Source organism: Pelobates fuscus, chromosome 3, assembly GCF_036172605.1.
Source record: "Pelobates fuscus isolate aPelFus1 chromosome 3, aPelFus1.pri, whole genome shotgun sequence".
Taxonomy (NCBI): domain Eukaryota; kingdom Metazoa; phylum Chordata; class Amphibia; order Anura; family Pelobatidae; genus Pelobates; species Pelobates fuscus.
Window position 1 is genome coordinate 3,829,403 of NC_086319.1, and position 26,845 is coordinate 3,856,247.

A 26,845-nucleotide genomic window follows, 5' to 3' on the forward strand; every position below is an offset into this window, starting at 1 on the left:
ATCCAAGATGGCCGACCGCCGCATGGTCGGTAGCCGAACGACGGCCACCTAGGAGAGCCCTTAATTACGGATTGCAACAATGTTGCAACCGGTTAATTGGTGCCACACGACCTGTGAATGTCTGGTCGACCTGGGGAGCCCGCATTCGTACGGCGAACGGCCAGGATAGCCGTGTTTCGTCGTACTAATGCTTTGTATGCTGGCAGCGTACGGCTGCCAGCATGCGAACGGCCATGATACAACACATATACATTTAACGGTACACATTATGCAGTCAGCCTACGGACAACCTGTAATGAATATAGTTCAGAAGTGGCTAGGTTTGCCACAGACAGGTACTCCCTCTGCTGCCTGAAAAAAAAATGTTCAAAACTGTGTAAATTTAAATTATATATACTTAGATCATATATATAAATGTATTATATATATATGGTCTAAGTATATATATATATACACATATACACTGTGGCAGTGTGAGGGAACACTGCTATATTAGCCGCAGAATGCCACTTTCAGTGTTCCCTGACTAGAAGGGGTTAAAAATCAGGTCGCTCTAGTCCATCAGTTAGGGAGCTACATAAACCCCATGCAGAGGGAAATCAGTCTCTCCTGTGAAAAGCTGGGGCAGAGACAGAGAGACAGAGAGACAGAGAGACAGAGAGACAGAGAGACAGAGACAGAGAGACAGAGAGACAGAGAGACAGAGAGACAGAGAGACAGAGAGACAGAGAGACAGAGAGACAGAGAGACAGAGAGACAGAGAGACAGAGAGACAAAGAGGCAGAGAGACAGAGAGACAGAGAGACAGAGAGACAGAGAGACAGAGAGACAGAGAGACAGAGAGACAGAGAGACAAAGAGGCAGAGAGACAGAGAGACAGATAGATTGTGAGTCAAAGAGACTGCTAAAACTGTGTGGGAAAAAAGGTACTTTGCTTTAATTTCTGTATCATTCATTCTGAAGAGCACTTGCGAAGCTTAGAACTTGTCAATGACATGACAGACGCATTCAGGATCAACAGTTCTCATTGAAGTAACGCATGTTACACTGACATTAACAGAACATACTAAATTCAACAATACATCAAGATAGAATCTCAACAACAGATGGGTGCATAGTAGTAGAGATAACTATCAATTTACTTTTTAACCATTTGGATACATAAATATATGTTTCTCCTGCAGTATGTTCCAATGATGATATCTGGTTGATCTATGGCTCTGAGAATAATCACCTGTGTTAAGTACACAAGATATATGCACCTCAAAAAAACTAAATGATTATGTGTTAGGTAATTCACAAAATTCTAGTCCTTTTCATGCCATGCCAAGTATGTATCTGTGATAGAAAGCTTAACAAAAAGCAGACTGCATCTCCACTCCAAGTCTTCATCAGTACGTAAGTAACTTCATGGGTTCAACCTGGTAGAGAAACCAGCATCACAACTCCCATAAATTGAGTAAAAAGTAACAACGGAGTAAAAAATGACCAGGTTGACCATAGGGAAACACTGTAGCAGATCGCTGTGGCTATAAAAGTAGTTATCGCGATGGGAACTAATGCAGGATACCTGGTATCGTAATCACTGAACCCACAATGCCATTCCAGATAAAGGATGCAATACAATGCAATGGATAAACTGGCAGCTAGCGTAAAAGTCCCAGTGTAAAACCACCAACAGCCTTCTTGTAAAGTATCTTGAACAAAATCAACATAGTACGTGAGTGAAGCAGCTGCCAATATCCAGAACACAGAATGAAAATTGAGTCTGGGGAGTGGCTTCTCCTCTTTCTTTTCATCATCATAAATATCTACGGGCTCCCTGCTCCTTGTCTCCCGGAGCAGAGCCTCCGCCTGCAGGTGAAAACGATGTCTGATTCCCTGCAGCTCCCTGTCTTCTAACAGCGCCGCCATCTAGGCATGTCCGACCGGAAGTGACTGCAGGTGTGATGCCTGCAAGCATCGCCTCTTCAACTTTCCCATTTAGGATAACCTGTATATGAAAACCACTGGTTTCTCCTGAAACTCCTACTAAACACCCAAGTCCACAAAAATTATTGTAGGTAGTAGCATTTCCACCTTCCAGTGGTTCCTGTAGTTGTGGACAGTGAGCCGTTATATGTCCAGGCTGCCCACACTCAAAGCAGATTATGGGAACAGGGCGATGCTGCAGGTCTTTGTGAGTCTGGGATTCCTTGAAGCTATGTCGGCGTTCATCGGGACCCAAAGTTCCATTTCCAGTCTGTGGTGATTGATCTGACCTCCATGTCTTGGGGGGATGGGGTACCTTCAACTTCTGGTTTCTGGCCTGAGGTGGAGCCTTTAGCGCTGTTACAGCTATATAGCGTTCCACTATGGTCACCATTTCATCATAGGTGGTAGGATGGCCCTGTCCCACCCACTGGAGTAAACCAAGTGGTAAAGCTCGCAGCAATTTGTCCAGGACCAGGGTCTCAATTATCTGTGCTGGTGTAGAGCTTTCTGGGGTAAGCCATTTATTCGCCAAATGTATAAGGTCAAACAGTTGGGTTCTTGGGGCCTTTTGATCTTAATATGTCCAACTGTGACATCTTTAGGCCCTGACTGCAGGTATCACACCAATTCTGGCTAGAATCTCAGCCTTAAGACAGTCATAGTCATTGGCAGCCTCTTCCCCCAGATCAGTATATGCTTTTTAGGCCTCTCCCAGAAGGAAGGGTGCAAGGATACCAGCCCATTTTCCCCTGGGCCACCGTTCCCTTGCTGCAGTCCTCTGGAGGTAAGCTTCCACATCATCATTGTATATACTGGTTTGCCTGGAGAGACTTTGAGACCCCGCTGGGCTCTTCTTTGTCAGGTTTTGAGAGACTGTGTACTATCTCTTTAAGTAAACAATGGTCAGCATGTTGTCCCTCTAACACTGCAGTAAGCTGTGCTGCCAGCAAGCGGTTGCTTTCTTGCAGGGCTCGGCTGGTTTCTTGCTGCACAGCAGTAGCTTGTAATAAGCCTTTTAATACATCCTGTCACAAACACTGGCCAAAGTTAGCGTTAATATTTGTTTGTGTGTGAAAAAATATGTGAAAAATGCAAAAAACGAATTTGAACGCTAATTTTGGCCAGTGTGTGTGACTAAGTGGCTACTAAAAAAGACTGGACATACCCCATTTGCAATACCTTAGGTTGTCTACTATTGCAAATGGTATGCCATCATGGGGGTAATTTTCACTCCTGGGCTACCATTCGGTCTCGAAGGCAACATACCCAACCTGGCGAATTGTAATGTGAAATAACTGAAACACAAGCCTTATATTTGACGCTGTAACTGTTGAAAACAACATAAAACCTGTACATGGGGGGTACTGTTATACTCGGGAGACTTTGCTGAACACAAATATTAGTGTTTCAAAACAGTTAAACATATCACAACAATTATATCGTCCGTGTAAGTGCCATTTGTGTGTAAATCCCCAAAACTTCACTTTCACTGATGATATCGTCGTTGTAATAAATTTTACTGTTTTGAAGCACTAATATTTGTGTTCAGCGAAGCCTTCAGAGTAAAACAGTACCCCCCATGTACAGGTTTTATGGTGTCTTGGAAAGTTACAGGGTTAAATATAGTGCTAGCAAATTAAATTCCCTGGACTTTTGGCCTGGGTTGTCAGGCAGGTCCCGCTAATTGGTATTAATAAAATGACCTAATTATGTAAAATTATTACATAAATATATACGTAGAATTATATATATATATACGTATAGGTAGAAAAGGTAGAAAAGGTAGCACTCACGGTCTTCAGGTTAAAAATCTTCTTTTATTGTGCAAGTTTAAAACATAATGCCAGGATCAACGTTTCAGTCCTCTCTCAGGACTTTCATCAGGATCAATAAATTACACATAAACAGTGCCCTAATATATAGGCTAAATAATTAAACAATAATTGATCAATAGTACATACTTAAAGCAATAATTATCATAATAAGAAGGAATAAACTCACCCCAGGTGCTGAATGTGATTCTCGGCGTCTAGCCGATTAAAGTGCGCATGTGCAGTATGTGTGCGGTTCTCTCCGCCTACCATACGGATGCCCCATATGTCCAAAACACTCTGCGAGCCCGAGCGCGATCTGCGCATGTGCAGGCTTTATGTAAACATTAGAAAGCCGATCGGAGCTTCTTACTGCGTGCCGGTGACTGAACTTGTGTATACACAATATTGGTTGTCATGGCTATCTCTCCATGGCAACCCCTTCTATACCGAAAGTGTCTTAAAGGGCTCAAAACTAAAAGCAAAGTGCACATTAAATTCAAAAGATAAACTTCAGAACATACTGAAGGGGTGACAAAGATGGATGAATAAAGTGTGTATATTAGTGCAACCAGCATATTCTGTAGAATACTGGAGTGCGCATATCGCTCAAAAATCTCTCAGTGCAGACTGATTAAAATATACTGTGATAGTGACCAGTGCAATGTGTAAGTGCAAATAGCAATGAAGTGCTGAATAAAGTGCTAAAGGTGATTCTTAAAGTGCCAACATATTATATTAGTCTATAATCTTCAGTACACAATGTGTGTATTAAACACTGAAACTGGACAGAATAAAATAAATACAAATATTAATACACACATTGTGGTAGTATTGTTGAGGAGTGGGCTTTGTAGGTGGAGTGTCATGAACTCTCAAGTTGGCCCTGATGAGTAAGTTATGCTGTTGTGGCCCGAGCGTATGTATGTTGTATTCTGAGCTTGCCTGGTTAGTTCAGTCTATATGTCCCTCCTGTCTGCTCTGTCCATACCACCCCCTGGGTCAGGGGCGTATTAGCCGCGAGGCAAACAAGGCATTTGCCTTGGGCGGCATTTTCCAGGGGGTGGCAAAAAAACCCAAATGCCCAAGGCAAATGTCTTGTTAGCCTCGCGGCTAACAGACATGCCGGTCAGGCGGGCGGCTGGCGAGGGAGCAATTCCTCTGAGCTGTCTGCTCAGCTCCCTCGCGCGCCGCAGAGTGAGGCTGGGAACCGGAATATGACGTCCTATTCCGGCTCTCAGCCTCACTCTGCGGCGCGCGAGGGAGCTGAGCAGACAGCTCAGGGGGAGCTCTCTCTCGCCAGCCGCCGGCAGCAATCAGCCCAGCAACCAGTGCCGCCCGCCGAGCAGCCACTGGACCACCAGGGAGAAAGAGACCCCCCCCAGCATTCCCAAAGGTAAGGAGGCTGGGGGGAGATTAAATTGTGTTGGTGTAAATTGTAAAAATTGTAAAAATGTGTTGGTGTGTGTGTCTGACTGTGTGTGCCTCTGACTGTGTGTGTGTTTGCCTGTTAGTGTGAGTGTGTGTGTCTGTTAGTGACTGTGTGTGTCTCTGACTGTGTGAGTGTGTGTGTCTGTTAGTGACTGTGTGTGTCTCTGACTGTGTGAGTGTGTGTGTGTCTGTTAGTGAGTGTGTGTGTGTCTCTGACTGTGTGAGTGTGTGTGTCTGTTAGTGAGTGTGTGTGTGTCTCTGACTGTGTGAGTGTGTGTGTCTGTTAGTGAGTGTGTGTCTCTGACTGTGTGAGTGTGTGTGTCTGTTAGTGACTGTGTGTGTGTCTCTGACTGTGTGTGTGAGTGTGTGTGTCTCAGACTGTGTGAGTGTGTGTGTGTGACTGCGTGTGTCTCTGACTGTGTGTGTATGTCTGTTAGTGAGTGTGTGTGTGTGTATGTGTGTGTGTCTGTTAGTGAGTGTGTGTGTGTGTGTGTGTCTGCTAGTGAGTGAGTGTGTCTGTTAGTGTGTGTGTGTCTGTTAGTGTATGTCCATGTGTGTCTCTGGCTGTGTGTGTGTTTGCCTGTTAGTGTGAGTGTGTGTGTCTGTTAGTGACTGTGTGTGTGTCTCTGACTGTGTGAGTGTGTGTTTCTGTTAGTGACTGTGTGTCTCTGACTGTGTGAGTGTGTGTGTCTGTTAGTGAGTGTGTGTGTGTGTGTGTGTCTGACTGCGTGTGTCTCTGACTGTGTGTGTGTCTGTTAGTGAGTGTGTGTGTGTGTGTGCTAGTGAGTGAGTGTGTCTGTTAGTGAGTGTGTGTCTGTTAGTGTGTGTGTGTCTGTTAGTGTGTGTCCGTGTGTGTCTCTGACTGTGTGTGTGTTTGCCTGTTAGTGTGAGTGTGTGTGTCTGTTAGTGAGTGTGTGTGTATGCTAGTGAGTGAGTTTGTCTGTTAGTGTGTGTGTGTCAGTGGGTGTGTGTTTGCCTGTATGCGTATCTGTCAGTGAATGTGTGTGTGTGTATTTAGAAGGCGGGGCGGGGGGAAGGGTTGGGTGAGGAGGGGGGCGCCTGGGTTTTGTCAGACAGACAGACAAAACCCAGACAGGCAGAGCATGATAGTGTGGTAGTGCTGGTGGGGGGGGGGGGTACATGTCGTCGGCCAGTTACGTGTGCCAACGCACCCCCATCCCCTGAAATTGTCTGCGTGTCTCATGCATGTTTGAGCCTTTCTCTCCTCCTGATTGTTTACAGGTCTAGTGTGCTTGCAATAGACAAAAAACATACAAGAAAAGGATAGATATGTAGAGACAAGTAAAATTAGTGAAGTTTTGAGATGAAGTGATCTCCTGGGGGCCTAGAACCAGGCGCTGCCCGTCTCAGTGGACTGCGCCCCGTGTTCTGGCTTTAACCATCTACCCGTTCTGCAGTGGTGCTGCTTCCACCCGTTCGGGTTCTGGTATGACAGTGGCCGTTGGGTGATTCCCAGTTATCGCCACTGAAATGTACCGCGTGGATGCTGCCCTTCGGCCCGGGCCTTGGTTCTATGTATCGTATTGCTCCCATAGATCCCACACCTTGTGGAACGTGGTCAATGTGTTCCGCACTTGGGCCGTGGGTTTATCCATCAGATAATTGTCACGTAGTTTTGTCCTGGCCAGATATACCTGCGGGAGGTCCGGGCATGACCAGTGTTGTGCTACGGCCCTGCGGGCTGCTAGGTAAATCATGTTGAGGAGTTTCTGTTCATGTCTTGGGAGGCCCTCCGTGGGTCTAGACAAAAGGCATGCCCATAGGTCTAGTGTCATCCGTTTTTGTAAGATTTGGGAGCTGAAGTCTACTATGCTGCGCCAGTATGTCGCAACCCTCGGGAACTCCCACCACATGTGTATGCATGTGCCCTTCCCCCCGCATAAGTGCCAGCAATCATCTGTAGGGCTTAATCTCATGTGTTTTTGTTTCACTGGAGTCATGTACCATCAAAATTGCGTTTTATAAGATTGTTCTTGGAGTGTTAAGCAGATAGTGGTTTTGGTGCATGCTTCCCAAATATCTTGCCACTCCGTTCCCTCCAGGACCTCCCCCAGGTCGGCTTCCCACTGGTCAGCGTATCGTAGCCCTTTGTGTCTGGGGTCATGTTGAGGTGGTTGTACAGTAATGTAATTAGCTTAGATTGTGTAGTCTCCGTATAGCATAGTCTTTCAAAAAAGGTTAATGGTGTCAGGGCTGCCTTCTTTACGTCAGGTCTCTGCGCAAAGTCTCGGATTTGCAAGTACCTGAAATAGTCTCTAGTTTGTAGTGTGGCTTTGGTGTTCAGGTGAGTGTATGTGACTATTTCCGGGTTCATGAATAGGTTGACATATCTTTGTAGCCCTGTGGCTTCTATCCCTTTGTAGTCCTGGGCCCTCATTCCTGGAGGGAACGCCCTATTTCGAAAGACCGGTGTCATGGGGGACAAGGGGGAGCTTAAGGAGTATTTTGTTTTAGTTTGGTCCCATATCTGTATGGAGTTTAGTATGGCCGGATTCGTGGTTCTCAGCATGGCTCTTTGTGTTTTCGGTGCCCATATGAAGAATTGTGGGAGGTCCTGTCCCGTCATTAGTGACGCCATGTCGACCCAGCATCTTGTATCGGGGGATGTGTGCCATTGTATGACCTGAGCTAGCTGTGCCGCTAAGTAATAGTTATATACATTAGGTAGTCCCAGTCCCCCCCTGGGTTTTGGTCTGTACATGAGGGTGCGTGCCATTCTCGGACGTTTGTTATGCCAAATGAAGGAGTCTATTGCCCGCTGTATGCCCGTCAGGTCCCCCTGGGAAATTTGTACCGGGAGTGCCTGAAAGAGGAACAGGAGCCTTGGCATCACATTCATTTTTATAGTGTTTATGCGTCCCAGCCAGGATATGGGTCTATTTGTCCACTGCTACATTTCCGTAATCAGAGTCCGGAGCAGTGGTTTGTAATTGCGGGCATATAGAGATGATGCGTTTGCTGTTAGACGGACCCCTAGGTACATAAATTCCTATGTGTTTATTTTTAAGCGATATTGGCTGCGTATGTGCGCTATGTCTTGGGGCTGTAGATGGAAGGGCATTGCTACTGATTTGGAGTAGTTTATTTTATAGCCTGCGATGTTCCCAAATCTTTCTAGTAGTAGTGTTAGGTGGTGCAGGGAGTCCAGTGGGTCCCGGAGTGTCAGCATGACATCATCGGCATACGCTGAGACTGTGAATGGTGTGCCACTGATCTCTATTCCCTTGATGTATGGGTGTTGCCTGATAGCTTGTAAGAGTGGCTCTAGGGTTAGGGCGAAGAGCAAAGGGGACAGTGGACATCCCTGTCTGGTGCCATTGCCTAGGGCGAATGGCTTTTTGTGCGCCCCTGTTATAAGTATTTGTGCCCTCAGGTCTGTGTAGAGTGCTTGTATTGCTGTCACAAATGGTTCCGGAAACCCCTGGAACCGGAGTAGCTCAAAAAGGTAAGGCCACAGCACCCTGTCAATCGCCTTCTCCGCATCCAAAGAGAGTGCTAGAGAAGGCGTTTTGGACTCCGTCATGTACCATAGGGTGTCCACCCCCCCGTCTGGTATTCTCGTATAGTTGGCGTCCGGGCATGAAGCCCACCTGGTCCGGGTGGATCAGGCGCGGGAGTAGGGAGGTGAGTCTGGATGCTAGTATTTTAGCAAAGATCTTGAGGTCTGTATTGATGAGTGATATTGACCTGTAGCTAGAGGCTAGTGTGTCATCTTTATCTGGTTTTGGCAGTAGTACCACATTTGCTGTTGCCATGTCCCCGTCGGGCACCCCGCCTTGCATAAAGTAATTACTAAGGGCTGTAAGGGGAGGGGCCAGTATCTCTTTGAATTGCTTGTAATAATTGACATCGTATCCGTCTGGGCCTGGGGCCTTGTTACCCTTAAGAGATGCTATGGCTGATTCTACCTCAATTTGGGTGATCGGTTCGCGTAGTGAGCCTGCTTCTGCCTCGCTCACTTTGTGTATGGTAAGTTCCGAGATAAATTGTTGTATGTCCGCTACGTAAGTGGTGTTATTGGCTTGGAGGCGGGGGGGAGTGATTGTAGAGGCCGGAGAAGTAGGAGGTGAATACCTTGTTAATAGCCTCGGGGGTCTCTACTAGCGTATTGGCTACCGTGCATATCTTTGTGATGGTTTTGCCTTGTGGTCTCGGGCGGAGCACTCTGGCTAAAAGTGTGTCTGTTTTATTAGCTTTCTCATAGAAGAGCCTTACCTACTTTCCTTACCTTACCTTTTCCTACTAACCTTCCTCCCTCCTCCCCCTCCCGCCATTCTGTCAAGCGTGTTAAATCATGTTCATGCCCTGTAATAAGCGCATTATCTGCGTTGTTTTTTTTTTGTTTGTTTGTTTGTTGTAGCCCCCAGGGTTTGCTTTGTTACGTGATGGTTTCACCATCTTGTACCTAGTGCTAAAGCAGCATAGTGTGTCGTCTTGCCCCCCTCCCCTCCCCCCCCCCTCAATAGGGCAGTTTTAGATCCCGTGGGGCTGGCTCGGGTACCCCCCAAATAATAAATTGCCTGGTGCGGTGCCCCTTCATATCGACTTATCTGTCCTGTGTGTCTATCATGCCGCCAGAGTCACTGTGTGATGCATTAGTCCTCCTGGGCATCCGTTGCTGCGACTGTGTACCAGTCTCTTGGGAGAGGTGTTAGGGTTCGTCGAGTGGGTCCTGGTAAGGTGAAATCCCTTGGGGGAGTGATAGCCAGGTCATGGAGGAATTTGCGTGAATCCCCTCCAGGTGAGTATGTGAGTGTTCTTCCCGCTTTGAAAGCCACAATTTTAAACGGGATTTCGTGTTGTCGCAGAAGATCCGTCAGCGGTCTCCATTCCCGCCGTCTCTGAAGTGTGCTTGGTGCTAGATCTTGGAAGAGAGAGATGGGCTTGCCTTTGTACGTTAGATCGTGGTTTCTGTTGTACCTCAGAATAGCCTCCTTGGTGGAATAGTGGTGAAAGCAGATTATTATATCTCTTGGGGTGTCTGTGTCCGTTCGCCGGGCACACAGAGCCCTGTGTGACCGATCCATTGCCCAGTGGGCTTTTGGGATGTCTGGGTGTAGGCCGCTGAAGTATGCCTCCACGAGCACCGTGAGAGGGCCTTCATTAGGTGTTTCAGGCCATCCTCTGATGCGGAGGTTGTTCCGCCTGGTGCGGTTGGACAGGTCTTCTACCTGCATTTCCAGGTCAATAAGGTGGTGGTCTAGGGAGGTGGAGTGGTGTACCACTTCATTATGGCCCTGTACCAGTACCTCCATTCTCTGCTCCAGCTCTGAGGTGCGGTCGCCTAGGGCCTGGATTTCGGCCTTGATGTCTTGCGTGCTGCGTGTGATTTCGCCCGCCAGGTATGCTTTTACTTCTGCCAATTTCTGCAAAATTTGTGCCGTGTTGCCGCCACCCTGTTCCGGCTGACCTCCGTCCGGTGTTGTGGATGGGGAGTGGGAGCCTCGCGCACCCGTCCGGCGGCCATCTTGTGTGGCCTGTGCGGCCTGTGTAGATCGCGAGGCCGCGAACTTGTCGGCCACTGTGGGGCAAGAATCCTGTGGTTCCCCGCGTTTCTTCCGGCATGGGGTGGCTTCGGTACCCGTGTGGGACATGTACAGGATAGGTGCAGGCTGCGATGCTGGTTACTGGTGCTGGATTAAGCGTGGATGCGCGGGAGCTCGCTCGTTAAGCTGCCATTCTAGTCGGCTGCCAGGCCACGCCCCCGTTCTAAATGTATTTTGATATCAATATATATATATTAATTTTAAAATACGGTTAGAATGAAATTAAGCATGTATATATATTTTATTTTTTTTAAATGTATTTACATATTTATTTATTTTATATTATATATAAATATATATATAATGAAAATTATATATATATATATATATATATATATATAATCAATATCATTGTACGTGTATTTGATATATATATATATATATATATATATATATATATATATATATATATATATATATATATATAAAGATTTAAATGGATAGCACTCCAAGGACTTCGTATTATGTTGTTTTAATTATTTGTATATTTAGGTTTCCATGGCAACGACCCCTGGCCGCGTCATCGAGCGTGACACCACGTGGCTGCGGACTAACGTCAGACAGCACGCTGCAGTCGTGCTACACAGGTGGGGGTAAGTAAGTTTTATGTTTTATGCTTTATATGCTGGGATATTTTTTGTGCACAGTGTGTCCTGAGGAAAGCTTGAGAAGAACAAGCTGAAACGTTGACCATTTTTATTTTGGAAAGAAATAAAAGTTTAATTTTATACGAAGTCCTTGGAGTGCTATCCATTTAAATCTTTTTATACTTTTTGTCTGGATAAAGCACCAGGCACTATATTAGTGGTTTTGGTGGAGTGCAAGATTTGTTGCTATTTATATATATAATTATATTAATATTAAAATACACTTGGACTGTGTATGTATGTATATGTGTATATATTATTATTATTATTATTTTTTTATTATTTATATAGCGCCATCACATTCCGTAGCGCTGTACAATGGGTGGACTAACAGACATGTAATTGTAACCAGACAACTGGACGTACAGGAACAAAGGGGTGGAGGGCCCTGCTCCATGAGTTTACATTCTAGAGGGAGTGGGGTATAGTGATACAAAGGGTAAAAGTAGGGGTACAAAGTAGGTTGTAAGAAAAGTATTAATTGAGTGCTTAGTAGGTAATTTTTGACAGTTGCAGGAGAGGAGTCATGAAGGGTGGAGGATAAAAACCTGCTAACAGTTTAATTGATATGCTTTCTTGAAGAAGTGAGTTTTCAATGATTTTTTGAAGGAGTGGAGACTGGGTGCAAGTCTTACAGAGAAGGGAAGGGAGTTCCACAGAAGAGGTGCAGCCCTGGAAAAGTCTTGGAGGCGAGCGTTAGAGGTGGGAGTACGGACAGAGGATATACGTAGGTCTTTGGCAAAGCGCAGGGGCCTCGGCGGGACATACTTGTGTATTAGGGAGGATAGGTAGGTTGGAGCAGCATTATGTAGGGACTTGTAAGCAAGCACCAGAATCTAAAATTGAGCCCTATATCTAATTGGAAGCCAATGCAGGCGCTGACAGAGCTGGGAGGCATGAGAGGTGCGGGCGGACAGGAAAATGAGCCTCGCCGCCGCATTCATTATAGATTGCAGCGGTGCAATCTGGGAACATGTAAGACCACTAAGAAAAGTATTGTAGTAACCCAGGCCCCTTAGCCGCATCCGGGGTTAAATAGGGGCAAATGCGCGCTATGTTTTTGAGATGGAAGCTACAGGATTTGACGATTGATTGGACATGAGGGGTGAAGGAGAGGTTGGAGTCAAAAAGAACACCCAGGCAGCAGGCTGCGAGGTAGAGGTGATGGTAGCGCCGTTGACTTGGAGGGAGACAGACACGGGAGTAGTAACACTTGAGGGAGGGAAGACCAGAGGTTCTTTTTTGGACAGGTTGAGTTTAAGGAAGTGAGCAGCCATCCAGTTGGAAATCGAAGAGAGGCATTCAGAAACACGAGTCAAGATGGGGGGAGAGAGATCAGGAGAGGACAGGTAGATTTGCATGTCATCCACAAAGAAATGATACTGGAAGCCAAAGGAGCTGATGAGTTTACCAAGGGAGGCAGTGTAGATAGAGAACAGTAGGGGACCAAGGACAGAAGCTTGGGGGACGCTGACAGAGAGTGGTTGGGGAGAAGAGGCAGAGTCAGAGAAAGAAACACTGAAAGAGCGCTGGGAGAGGTAGGAGAGATCAGGGCTGGCACGTCCATAAGGCGGCACAATATTTCACTGACCGGCAGGAGGGAAGCGCTCCCTCCTGCCAGGCCACCATCTCGACCCCCGGCACGGCAGTGCTGTGATCAGACACGGCGAGGGAGCTCTAACCTCTCTGCTCTGCTCCCTCGCGCGCCTTTTGCTGATGCCGCGGGAGCCGGAATATGATGTCATATTCCGGCTCCCGCGGCATCAGTAGGCAGCCTTCGAGGGAGCAGAGCAGAGAGGTTAGAGCTCACTCGCCGTGCCTAATCACATCACTGCCGCACGCCCAGCAGCCCCAGTGACATATCCATCATCCACACCAGCTCTCCAGGTAGGGAGGTTGGGTGGAAAATGTTTATTTATAAAATAATTAGTGAGTGTATGTGTGAGTGTGTGTATGTGTGTATGTGAGTGACTGTCTGTGTGTGAGTGTGTGTGTGTGTGTGTGTGTGAGTGAGTGAGTGTATGTGTGTCTGTGAGTGACTGTGTGTGAGTGTATGTGTGTCTGTGTGTGTGTATGTGTGTCTGTGAGAGACTGTCTGTGTGAGTGTATGTGTGTCTGCGTGTGAGTGTCAGTGTGTAAGTGTGTGAGTGTATGTGTGTCTGAGTGACTGTCTGTGTGTCTGTGAGTGACTGTGTGTTTGTGAGTGACTGTGAGTGTGTGCGTGAGTGACTGTGAGTGTGTGCGTGAGTGACTGTGTGACTGTGAGTGTGTGCGTGAGTGATTGTGTGTGTGTCTGTGAGTGACTGTGAGTGTATGTGTGTCTGTGTGTGAGTGTGTGTGTCTGTGAGTGATTGTATGAGTGTTGCATGTGAGTGTATGAGTGTGTCAGTGTATGTGTGTGTCTGTCAGCGTGTGTTTGTGAGTGTCTGTAAAATGAGTATCTTTGTCATTGAGTCTGTGTGTGACTATCAGTGTGTCTGCCAATGAGTGTCAATCAGTGTGTGTGTGTCAATGAATGAGTGTGTGTCAGATCAGTGAGTCTGTGTGTTTGTCATTGAGTGTGTGTGACTGTCAGTGTGTATACACCCCTGAGTGTAGCATGGCGGAGCGCAGTACAGGAGCTTCTGTTTCCTGTACCCGGCCAGACTGACTCACTGAGAGAGCACTCCCTGTCAGTCCGGCCAGGTACAGAAAAATGAAGCTCATGCAGAGGATTTCCTCCACTCGGCAACGCTACAAGAGAGGTAGGAGGCACACCAGGCAGGGGAGTGCAACCACTAAGAGGGTGGGAGGTGCACCAAGGGACAGGGAGGGGAGGGGAGAGAAACACCAAGGGACAGGGAGGGGAGGGGAGAGAAACACCAAGGGACAGGGAAAAGAGGGGAGATGTTAGAAGAACACTAAGGGACAGGGAAGGGAGGGGGCCACTAATGGACGGGGAAAGGGACTGGTTAAGAGACACATAGGTGAAGATGTTATTTTTTTGGGGGGGGGGCGGAAAAATACATCTTCGTCTATGTACCTAAAAATCCTTGCACCGGCCCTGGAAGAGATCAAAATATAATAAATATATATGATCTAAGTATATATTTTATTTTAAACTGTAACTTTAACATGTATTTTACTTTTTACAGGCAGCAGGGGGGAGTACAGGCACTCCCCCTGCTGGCATTGACATGGAGGGGGAATCCTTGGGCTCTCAGGTGAGTACCCACACCGCGATCGCCGGTGACCAGGTAAGTACATAGGATGGCTTGGGTGTTCTATGCCGCCCGCCGGCATTTAGAGCCGGGTCACCAAGGACGGCATAGAACGCCCACCGTCCTTAAGGGATTAAAAACTTTTTGTTTTTTTCCTGTGTTCTGTTCTTTTTTCCCTCCTTTGTGCTGCTGCTCGATTAATTGGGGGAGTGTTCATTAATTGCCACCTGTGTGGGATTGTATCCCCATAAAGGCACACCCCTAACTCACTGAGCTTGCTCACATTGCTTAAAAAGTAGACTCTATTAAGTAGACTCTTTCAAGTAGGAGTTAGAAAACCAGGAGTTTAAACTAACAAGGTATTTGTTTTACTGGGGTATGTTCAGTCTTTTTTAGTAGCCACTTTCTATTATGACGGTTCATGAACCGTCATCGGTCGCGAAGGTGTTCAATGTATGCTTACTAATGCAAGGAGCCTAAATAACAAAATGGGGGAACTAGAGGCAATAGCATACACTAAACAATATGACATAATAGGCATAACTGGAACATGGTGGGATGAGACACATAACTGGGCAGTTAACTTAAATGGGTACACGTTATTTAGGAAGGATAGGAAAAACAAGAAGGGTGGTGGGGTATGTTTGTATGTCAGCCATGAGTTAAAGTCAAATCTTTGGCATGTGGAATGCGATGAGGAAAATGTGGAAGCTTTATGGGCAGATATCTGCTTGGGGCAAACAAAGGGAAATCAATTATTGGTTGGGATATGTTATAAACCACCTAATGTTAATATTGATGAGGAAGAACTGCTGTTAGAGCAAATTGAGAAAGCTGCAAATCGGGGGAACACATTAATTATTGGAGATTTTAATTGCCGGACATAAATTGGGTCAGAGGGACTAGTACTTCAGCAAGGGGAATCCGGTTTTTGAACTTGTTAAATGACACCTTCATGTCACAACTTGTACAAGCACCAACTAGAAAGGACACTTAAAAATAAAATAGAGATAAAAGCTGCGCCACACAAATCTAATTTTTTTTTTTAATTAAATAAAATAAAATAAAATAGTCCAAGTGAGAGAAGATCCAAAAAAAATAGGGTAAAAGTCAGTCTTAACTGGATATATCTTCTTTAGGATAAATTCCTACAGTGATGTAATCCTTGTTGTCCTTCCTCAGGTATTCCAATGATATGAAAAGATAAAAACAAATATCCAGAATAGTGTAATAAGTTCTGTGAGGTATAATATATAAAAAGAGAATGATGTAGCACTCACATTTGGTAGAGCTATGACCAGTGAATGATAACGAATGATCCCCACCACGGATTTCTTGGAGTCCAGTACTATTGTGTTTGTGCCAAGAATCTTAATATATTTCTTCTTCACCTGGCATTTTATACTACTGGACTCCAAGAAATCCTTGGTGGGGATTATTCTACCTACGCTATCATCAAGGAGCAGTCAGCCTGCTCCACCTTTGTGAGTACCATTTCATTTATTTATTTTATTCTCACACTGTTTTTAACGGAGAACACTATTGGTTTGTTTTCTATTTTCTTTGAGTGGCACTTACCCCAGAAGAAAAAGAAACACCGGATTGTATCCCAGAAACACTGCATTGTATCCCATAAGCGGGGATTTGTACCGCTGTACGCTTTCTACGCTAGAGCTGGTCATAGCTCTACCAAATGTGAGTGCTACATCATTCTCTTTTTATATATTATACCTCATAGAACTTATTACACTATTCTGGATATTTGTTTTTATCTTTTCATATCATTGGAATACCTGAGGAAGGACAACAAGGATTACATCACTGTAGGAATTTATCCTAAAGAAGATATATCCAGTTAAGACTGACTTTTACCCTATTTTATTTTATTTTATTTTTAAAATGTTTTGATTTGTGTGGCGCAGCTTTTATCTCTATTTCATTTATTTGTGTCCTGAGGGTTTTGAGGGGTTCCCTTTCTTAAAGTTGCTGCCTTGTTTCTTTCCCTGTTTTAAAGCGCTAACCCTTTCCCATTTCTTTTAGAATGGACGCTTGTCTGGACCTGGTTTTAACAAACAACGTGGATTTTTTGACCAACATTCAAGTAGGTGAGCACTTGGGAAATAGTGATCACAATATAGTGTCCTTTGAAATAAACTAAAAAAACAAAAGCAGACGGGGTATACTAAAACATCTAAAGGCCAATTTCGATAAGTTACGGGAAGCTTTACAATATATTGACTGGCTGAAACTCTTTAGTGAAAAAAACACTGAGGATAAATGGATCATCTTCCAACAAATATTAGAAAGGTACATTTCTCAGTATGTACCATTGGGTGATAAATATACAATAAACAAATTAAAACCAGAGAAGTAAAACAAGAGATTAAAAATAAGTAAAGGGCATTTAAAGCATTTAAATCTGACAAATCAGAGGCATCCTATAAAAGATATAAGGAAGCCAATAATGCGTGCAAAAAGGCAATTAGACTTGCTAAACTTAAAAATGAAAAAATGATAACTAAAGAGAGCAAAACAAACCCCAAAGCATTCTTTAAGTACATACATTCTAAAAAAAAATAAAAAAAAAATGAAAGTGTAGGTACCCTAAAAACTGAAATGGGGGTTTTAGTTAATGAAGACCAGGAAAAGGCAGGAATTTTAAATACATATTTCTCCTCTGTATATATTAAGGAAGAACCCATGGCAATAGATGTGCAAATGATTGCTGCTAAAAATTTGCAGCATAATTGTAATTGGTTAACTCAAGACAAGGTGCTGCAGCAACTAAAGAAAGTTAATATAAACAGAGCTCTAGGGCCTGACGGTAGTCATCCATGAGTACTTAAGGAACTAAGTGTAGAAATAAATCTTTCAAGATTATTTTCTTTCAGGAAGTGTTCCAGAGGATTGGAGGAAGGCAGATGTGGTTCCTATTCAAAAAGGGTTCAAAATCCTTGCCTGGAAATTATAGACCTGTGAGCTTAACTTCTGTGGCTGGGAAAATATTTGAAAGGTTATTAAGGGATAATATTCTAGAATTCCTTGAGAATAACATAGTTATCAGCAAAAATCAGCACGGTTTTATGAAGCACAGGTCATGTCAAACGAACTTGATTGCGTTCTACGAAGAAGTAAGTAGAAGTATAGATCAGGGTGTTGCAGTGGATGTGATCTATTTGGATTTTGCCAAGGCATTTGATACAGTTCCACACAATAGATTAGTGTTCAAACTCAAGGAAATCGGTCTAGATGAAAATGCTTGTTCTTGGGTAGAACATTGGCTTAAAATAGAGTACAAAGAGAGGTGGCAAGTGGTGTCCCTCAGGGTTCTGTTCTGGGACCCCTTCTATTTAACATCTTTATAAATGATCTTGAAAAAAGCATTGAAAGTCATGATTCAGCGTTTGCAGATGACACAAAACTCTGTAAAGTAATACAATGCGAGCAAGATTTTACTTTGCTGCAGAGGGATTTAGATAGACTGGGGGACTGGGCACTCAAATGGCAGATGAAATTTAATGTTGAAAAATGCAAAGATATGCACGTCGGCGTAAAAAATGCTCAAGCGTCGTATACCCTTAATGAAAGCAAATTGGGGATAACAACACACGAAATGGACTTGAGAATTGTTATAGACCACAAACTATGCAACAATGTGCAATGTCAATCAGCAGTGGCTAAGGCCAGTAGGGTATTGTCATGCATGAAAAAGGACATTCATTCTCGGGACGAGAATATCATTTTGCCTTTTTATAAATCGCTGGTAAGACCACACATTGAATATGCTGTGCAATTTTGGGCACCTGTTCTAAAGAAGGATATTATGGCACTAGAAAAGATTTCGTCTAAGGCAAAGGAAAGTGTTTTTTACAGTAAGAGCAATAAGGATACAGAATTCTCAGCCTGAAGAAGTCGTTTTATCAGAGTCCATACAGATGTTCAATCAGCAACTAGATGCATACTTGCAAAAACAGAATATTCAAGGATATAATCTTTCAATGTAGGGTAATAACTGATAGGTCCAAGGATATATCTGGCTGCCATTCTGGGGTCAAGAAGGAATTTTTTTCCTAGTTTGTTGCAAAATTGGAAGTGTTTTTTTTTTTTTTCCTTCTTTTGGATCAACAGCAAAATACAAATGTGAGGAAGGCTGAACTTGATGGACGCAAGTCTCTTTTCAGCCTATGTAAATATGTAATTATGTAAGGGCAGACTAGAACCGAAACGCCAGCAAGTTCTCTCTGCATGGGAACAGCAACCCTAGAACATCATTTCGGCCTTCTTTGGGCCTTGTCAGTCAGGTGTTTTGTAGTCAAAAACCTAAACGATCGTCTGGGATTGCTGTATCACTCATTGAGAGAGGACTTGCCATTATTTCAGTTCTGAACTGATGTTATGGGTGGGATCAGTCTGATATGTAACTGTTTAGGCAAAGAATAGCTACACTGGAATTAGCTAACACACAAGTCAGGTCAAGTTTAACGAACGAACAGCAGCGTATTACCAGTCCTTATAGGAGAATGAGGCTTTGTCTATCGCACCAATCGCAGGCAGCGTATTACCAGTCCTTATAGGAGAACGAGGCTGTGCCTATCGCACCAGGAGGAGGCAGCGTATTACCAGTCCTTACAGGAAACTGAGGCTTTGCCTATCGCACCAATCGCAGGCAGCGTATTACCAGTCCTTACAGGAGAATGAGGCTTTGCCTATTGCACCAGCAAGAGGCAGCGTATTACCAGTCCTTACAGGAGAATGAGGCTTTGTCTATTGCACCAGCAAGAGGCAGCGTATTACCAGTCCTTACAGGAGAATGAGGCTTTGCCTATCGCACCAGGAGGAGGCAGCGTATTACCAGTCCTTACAGGAGAACGAGGCTGTGCCTATCGCACCAGGAGGAGGCAGCGTATTACCAGTCCTTACAGGAGAATGAGGCTGTGCCTATTGCACCAGACGGAGGCAGCGTATTACCAGTCCTTACAGGAGAATGAGGCTGTGCCTATTGCACCAGCAAGAGGCAGCATATTACCAGTCCTTACAGGAGAATGAGGCTTTGCCTATTGCACCAGCAAGAGGCAGCGTATTACCAGTCCTTACAGGAGAATGAGGCTTTGCCTATCGCACCAGGAGGAGGCAGCGTATTACCAGTCCTTATAGGAGAACGAGGCTGTGCCTATCGCACCAGGAGGAGGCAGCGTATTACCAGTCCTTACAGGAGAATGAGGCTGTGCCTATCGCACCAGACGGAGGCAGCGTATTACCAGTCCTTACAGGAGAATGAGGCTGTGCCTATTGCACCAGCAAGAGGCAGCGTATTACCAGTCCTTACAGGAGAATGAGGCTTTGCCTATCGCACCAGGAGGAGGCAGCGTATTACCAGTCCTTACAGGAGAATGAGGCTTTGCATATCGCACTAGACGGAGGCAGCGTATTACCAGTCCTTACAGGAGAACGAGGCTGTGCCTATCACACTAGACGGAGGCAGCGTATTACCAGTCCTTACAGGAGAATGAGGCTTTGCCTATCGCACCAGACGGAGGCAGCGTATTACCAGTCCTTACAGGAGAGTGAGGCTTTGCATATCGCACTAGACGGAGGCAGCGTATTACCAGTCCTTACAGGAGAATGAGGCTTTGCCTATCGCACCAGGAGGAGGCAGCGTATTACCAGTCCTTACAGGAGAATGAGGCTGTGCCTATCGCACCAGACGGAGGCAGCGTATTACCAGTCCTTACAGGAGAATGAGGCTTTGCCTATCGCACCAGGAGGAGGCAGCGTATTACCAGTCCTTACAGGAGAACGAGGCTGTGCCTATCGCACTAGACGGAGGCAGCGTATTACCAGTCCTTACAGGAGAATGAGGCTGTGCCTATCGCACTAGACGGAGGCAGCGTATTACCAGTCCTTACAGGAGAACGAGGCTGTGCCTATTGCACCAGCAAGAGGCAGCGTATTACCAGTCCTTACAGGAGAATGAGGCTGTGCCTATCGCACCAGGAGGAGGCAGCGTATTACCAGTCCTTACAGGAGAATGAGGCTGTGCCTATCGCACCAGGAGGAGGCAGCGTATTACCAGTCCTTACAGGAGAACAAGGCTGTGCCTATCGCACTAGACGGAGGCAGCGTATTACCAGTCCTTACAGGAGAACAAGGCTGTGCCTATCGCACCAGCAGGAGGCAACGTAAAACATTGTGTAAGCATAATGTCCAACATCAGACCTGATGCCAGATTGTCGCAAGATATAGGATTGTGGGGCACAGGGAACGAGAAACATCCAGAGCTACCGTGACTGTCAGTTGTTTAAACATGAATGTTAAAATTCCTTTGCTTTAGTGAATAAGCCCCTTTATCTTATTGTGCACTTAGCGCATGTCCTGACCTCGTTCAGGAAGCGGTTTGTCCTTGATTGTCATTCACGGTGAGATTAAATGGGATAAACACACAGCAAAAACAGACTTCCAGGAAAGACATTTTATTCTGATCATAGATGGTGTTTATTGTACCACGGAGAGACAAAATCACCTCAGGCAACTTCAATTCTCAGTGCGAGCTGTAATCAAGGTCCCGTCTTGGCAATTCTACATTAAAATTGATAATGCAGAAGCAGCCTACATGTCCGCTTTCTCTGCTAATTAGCCAGTTTGGGCTACAGAGAAAGATTTTATTGGTGTCTGAATTGCATTTTTAATGCCATTTAAACCCGAGTTTCCAGGTGTTCACATCAGACGAAGAATGATTGAGGGGAATCAGAGGGAGCGTTTCTCAAATCTAATGCTAAACGCCTGAGAAATGATAGATATCCTTCCCTTTCCTGGAAAACGAAATAACGTCGAGCCAAATGGTCTAATATGGTGATAACCCCAAAAGGGAAGGATGTGAATTAAAGAAAGAGAAAATGGTGAACTTTGGGGACTGGGATGTGTAGTTTAAACACAAAGGGATGCCAGCTTGGAAGGGAAATGAAAAATAAATACATTTTATTGATTAAAATAACACAATGTGAAAAAAACTTCTATACAGTGGTGGTAGTGTTCATGTACAAAGCATTAAAAAACAGGTATTCAAAAAGCAGGTAAATAGTATTGTCTAATGTTTACCAAAGCGTAAGGTGACACAATGTATCGCTATACCAGTCATAACCAATTAGCTGCGTAATGAACTGCCTGTATGTAAAGACTCAGAGGAAATGAAAGTCTAAATATATATATATGTGCACGTCTGTGCTTCAATATAAATAGAATTAAATATGGAAACTAGCTAAAGTAAGTAAGTTCTAGGGGGAGTCCTCAATAATTGTATCTAAATTGCTAGAGGATAATTAGTGTAGAGGGAGAGGGGAAAACTGCCAAACAGTTACCTTAACAGGGCTAAATACAAAGTCAGTGTGTAATCAGGGGTAACAGTGAGTGGGATAAATAGCTGGCCCTTTGCAATCACTGACAGCACACGGACTGGCCACCAGGGCCGGACTGGGGATACAAAGCAGCCCTGGAAAAAAAAAATCTATGCCAGCCCCATAAGTCATTGCGCCATATATTGTCGCATGTAATATGTAAGGCTATGCCACCCCAGATGATTGAGTATATATATATATATATATATATATATATATATATATATATATATATATATATATATATAAATAATCCAAAAATAAAGGCTTGCACTCACGGTCTGTAGTTAGGGTTAAACCATTTCTTCTTTATTCCATATTGTTAAAATATAGTTGCTGTCATCTTTGTCAACGTTTCAGCCACATCAGTGGCTTTCATCAGGACCAACTCAGCTCACAAAAAAAACTTTTTTTTTTTTTTTTTTTTTTTTTTTGTGAGCTGAGTTGGTCCTGATGAAAGCCACTGATGTGGCTGAAACATTGACAAAGATGACAGCAACTATATTTTAACAATATGGAATAAAGAAGAAATGGTTTAATAACCAAAAGAGTGAGTGCTAGAGTCCCATACAGACAATATGGCAGCGTTTAAAAATACAATGCACAACAAAATGTGTGAAAAACACAATAATAGTTACCAAAAAAACGCGCTAAATCGATCTGTAAACATAAAAAACACACATAATAGTGCAGACCATCTGGTAATAATAATATAAGAAATAGGAGTGATAGGAGAAAAACTCACATGTCCCAGAGCCCTATCACCCCTGGCTCTGGGTTTGTAAGGCTCTTTGGAAGAGGGGATATCCCCACACTGCAGGATCTTCCACAGAATGTATCAGCTGGTGATTCTGTTTTGCTGTGTGTAGGAAAAAGAAGGGCAGGACCTCCAATTGAATAATATCACAATTCAGTTTATTTGTACAAAAGAAGTTAAAAACCCTTACTTGGGATGTGGTGGGTATAAACTCGCAGAGTCACCCACATAAAAGCATAAGACAAATATATCCGAAAAACGCTTCCCGGTTGCATTCCGGTCACGTGATCGCTTCCAGGTCCGCCCTCCAATGACGTCCGTGTGACGCGTTTCGCCCGCCTCCACAGGCTTCTTCCGACGACGTCAGGGGGTTCCAGTCTTCCTTTTGAGTTCACAGTGCCGCCCTTCTCTTACTCCATTGGCTGGGGGGCGTGGTTTCACACGATCTGTTGCTATCACTGTTCACTCCGTATACGATTACACACATATGGAATTCATTCTATTAAATTAAACTTAACCCCTTGCAGCAGCCAAATGGCTGCATCCTAACACACATTAAAAACAAAGAAATAAAAAATCCCCAAACTGCTATACTTCACAATTCCTACTCTGAGCAGTGGTATTTCAAATGCAAACGTGGGACATATCCAGATTATTCAGATTAGTAGTTCTAAAGAAGTTTTTTTAAAGAAGTTTTTTTCCCAAAGAGACATCTTCTGATTATATTACATTCTATACTTATAGGTATACACAGTAAATATCTACATAAGGTTAATGAAAAGTTGGTACCAATTTCATAAAGATTAAAGTTGATGAAGGGAGAGGACATAGACTTTTACAATATTATCTATAAAGATTAATAAAGGGAGAGGACATGAACTTGTGCAATATCATCTCTACCAGATAGAATCAATGTTCATATTTAAAGACACTCTATTCATATATTGAATCCAAAATTGAAAAATATAATTATGTACATAATAAAATAAAATAAAATAAAATAAGATAGAGATGCCTGTCAAGTGAAGGACAAGAAAACATAGAGAATTATTTGCAAAAAATGACAAATTATTTACAAAAAATGACAAACTTCAAATTCTCCGTTTAGACCTCTAGGGAACAGCGATTTTAATTTAAACACCCACCTCATTTCTTGTTTTGACAATTTATTGTCTAGATTCTCACCCCTCCAATTTCTACTGACTCTTTCTATCCCAATAAATTGTAATTTAGTGACATCTCCCTGATGTTTGTGAATAAAATGGGAGGACAGGGGATGTTCCTTAAAACCTCTTCTTATATTGCGCACATGCTCCTCAGGCCTAAGGCCCAGAAGGAGGTGGGAAAAATAGAGAGGAAAAAGCTACTGGATAAGTCAAGTAAGAGGATCAAAAATAAAAAGAATACCAAGAGTGACGAAGTCCCTTTGATTATTCAGGGAAGAATAGGTATTTGAACAACATAATCCAAAAATACTGGTTTATTTTAAAGGAAGACCCCCTGTTGGAAAGTATAGTCCCAAAAAAACCAAGGGTCATCTATAGGGGGGTGCCCAGTATTAAGAGCCACCTAGTGAAGAGCAGCTTTAAACAAGAAAACCAAAACAAGAATTTTTTAAATCAAGAGGTTGTTTTTTTCCAATGTGGATACTGCCTGGCGTGCAGGACCACGGGAGCCCCTAAATGTGTCAAAAGAGAATTGGTAGGAGGGAATACACAACAAACGTACAGTGTAAAACAATTGATTACTTGTCACACCACTAACTGTATCTATGTCCTCACTTGCCCATGCAGTATGCACTATGTCGGCAAAACTACTCGACAAGTGCATATTCGCATTGAGGAGCATGTGCGCAATATAAGAAGAGGTTTTAAGGAACATCCCCTGTCCTCCCATTTTATTCACAAACATCAGGGAGATGTCACTAAATTACAATTTATTGGGATAGAAAGAGTCAGTAGAAATTGGAGGGGTGAGAATCTAGACAATAAATTGTCAAAACAAGAAATGAGGTGGGTGTTTAAATTAAAATCGCTGTTCCCTAGAGGTCTAAACGGAGAATTTGAAGTTTGTCATTTTTTGTAAATAATTTGTCATTTTTTGCAAATAATTCTCTATGTTTTCTTGTCCTTCACTTGACAGGCATCTCTATCTTATTTTATTTTATTTTATTTTATTATGTACATAATTATATTTTTCAATTTTGGATTCAATATATGAATAGAGTGTCTTTAAATATGAACATTGATTCTATCTGGTAGAGATGATATTGCACAAGTTCATGTCCTCTCCCTTTATTAATCTTTATAGATAATATTGTAAAAGTCTATGTCCTCTCCCTTCATCAACTTTAATCTTTATGAAATTGGTACCAACTTTTCATTAACCTTATGTAGATATTTACTGTGTATACCTATAAGTATAGAATGTAATATAATCAGAAGATGTCTCTTTGGGAAAAAAACTTCTTTAAAAAAACTTCTTTAGAACTACTAATCTGAATAATCTGGATATGTCCCACGTTTGCATTTGAAATACCACTGCTCAGAGTAGGAATTGTGAAGTATAGCAGTTTGGGGATTTTTTATTTCTTTGTTTTTAATGTGTGTTAGGATGCAGCCATTTGGCTGCTGCAAGGGGTTAAGTTTAATTTAATAGAATGAATTCCATATGTGTGTAATCGTATACGGAGTGAACAGTGATAGCAACAGATCGTGTGAAACCACGCCCCCCAGCCAATGGAGTAAGAGAAGGGCGGCACTGTGAACTCAAAAGGAAGACTGGAACCCCCTGACGTCGTCGGAAGAAGCCTGTGGAGGCGGGCGAAACGCGTCACACGGACGTCATTGGAGGGCGGACCCGGAAGCGATCACGTGACCGGACTGCAACCGGGAAGCGTTTTTCGGATATATTTGTCTTATGCTTTTATGTGGGTGACTCTGCGAGTTTATACCCACCACATCCCAAGTAAGGGTTTTTAACTTCTTTTGTACAAATAAACTGAATTGTGATATTATTCAATTGGAGGTCCTGCCCTTCTTTTTCCTACACACAGCAAAACGAAATTACCAGCTGATACATTCTGTGGAAGATCCTGCAGTGTGGGGATATCCCCTCTTCCAAAGAGCCTTACAAACCCAGAGCCAGGGGTGATAGGGCTCTGGGACATGTGAGTTTTTCTCCTATCACTCCTATTTCTTATATTATTATTACCAGATGGTCTGCACTATTATGTGTGTTTTTTATGTTTACAGATCGATTTAGCGCGTTTTTTTTAAGAAATGGTTTAACCCTAACTACAGACCGTGAGTGCAAGCCTTTATTTTTGGATTATTTTATATGTTTTTGGCTATGGCTTAAATGCACCCGGCATTTTTTGACAACCGTTGAGTATATATATACACACACACACACACACACACACACACACACACACACACACACACACACACACACACGTGTGTGTGTGTGTGTAAAAAACACTATTATATGGCTGGTTTATAGAATATATATATATGGTTGGTTTATATACTATTTATAAAATATAAATATTATATAAACCAGCCATGAATGATAGATACATATATATATAAAAACAAGGGTAAGGGTATGCATACTGTGGCTGGGGGCTGTATATATATGGCAGGGGGGGCTGTATAGCTAGCTGGGGACTGTTTCAAATATGCTGTGGCTGTGGGGCTGGAAATATATATATATTTATATATATATATATGTGGGGGACTCTATATGTTGGCTGGGGGGCTGTATACAATATGTTGGGGGACTGTATATATGCTGGGGGGCTGCATATGGACTGGGGGTTGTAAAAATATGTTGGTGGGCACTGTATATGGGCTGGGGGCTGTATAAAATAAGTGGGGGGTCTGTATATACACTGGGGGCTGTATATGTACTGGGAGTTTTCAAAAATATGTTGGTGGGGACTGTATATGTGCTGGGGGACTATATACAATATATGGGGGTGCTATATATGTGCTAAGGGGCTGTATAAAATTTGCTTGGGGGACTGTATTTGTGCTGGGTGGACTGTAAATATTTATATAAGT

The 26,845-nt window shown here is 43.6% G+C and overlaps 2 protein-coding genes across 2 annotated transcripts in view; both read right to left on the minus strand.

Moving 5' to 3' along the window:
• The window catches only part of PLCZ1 (phospholipase C zeta 1), a 150,016-nt gene that overhangs the window by 15,325 nt on the left and 107,846 nt on the right, over positions 1-26,845 (minus strand). The gene's annotated exons all lie outside the window — the stretch shown is intronic.
• Positions 1,295-1,922, minus strand: LOC134600661 (transmembrane protein 128-like). Its single transcript, XM_063445034.1, has one exon. The coding sequence runs from the start codon at positions 1,912-1,914 to the stop codon at positions 1,417-1,419; it is 498 nt and encodes a 165-aa protein (XP_063301104.1). The 5' UTR covers positions 1,915-1,922; the 3' UTR covers positions 1,295-1,416.

Coding starts and splice junctions, on each gene's coding strand:
- LOC134600661 (XM_063445034.1), bottom strand. CDS start 1,914: ATGGCGGCGCTGTTAGAAGACAGGGAGCTGCAGGGAATCAGACATCGT.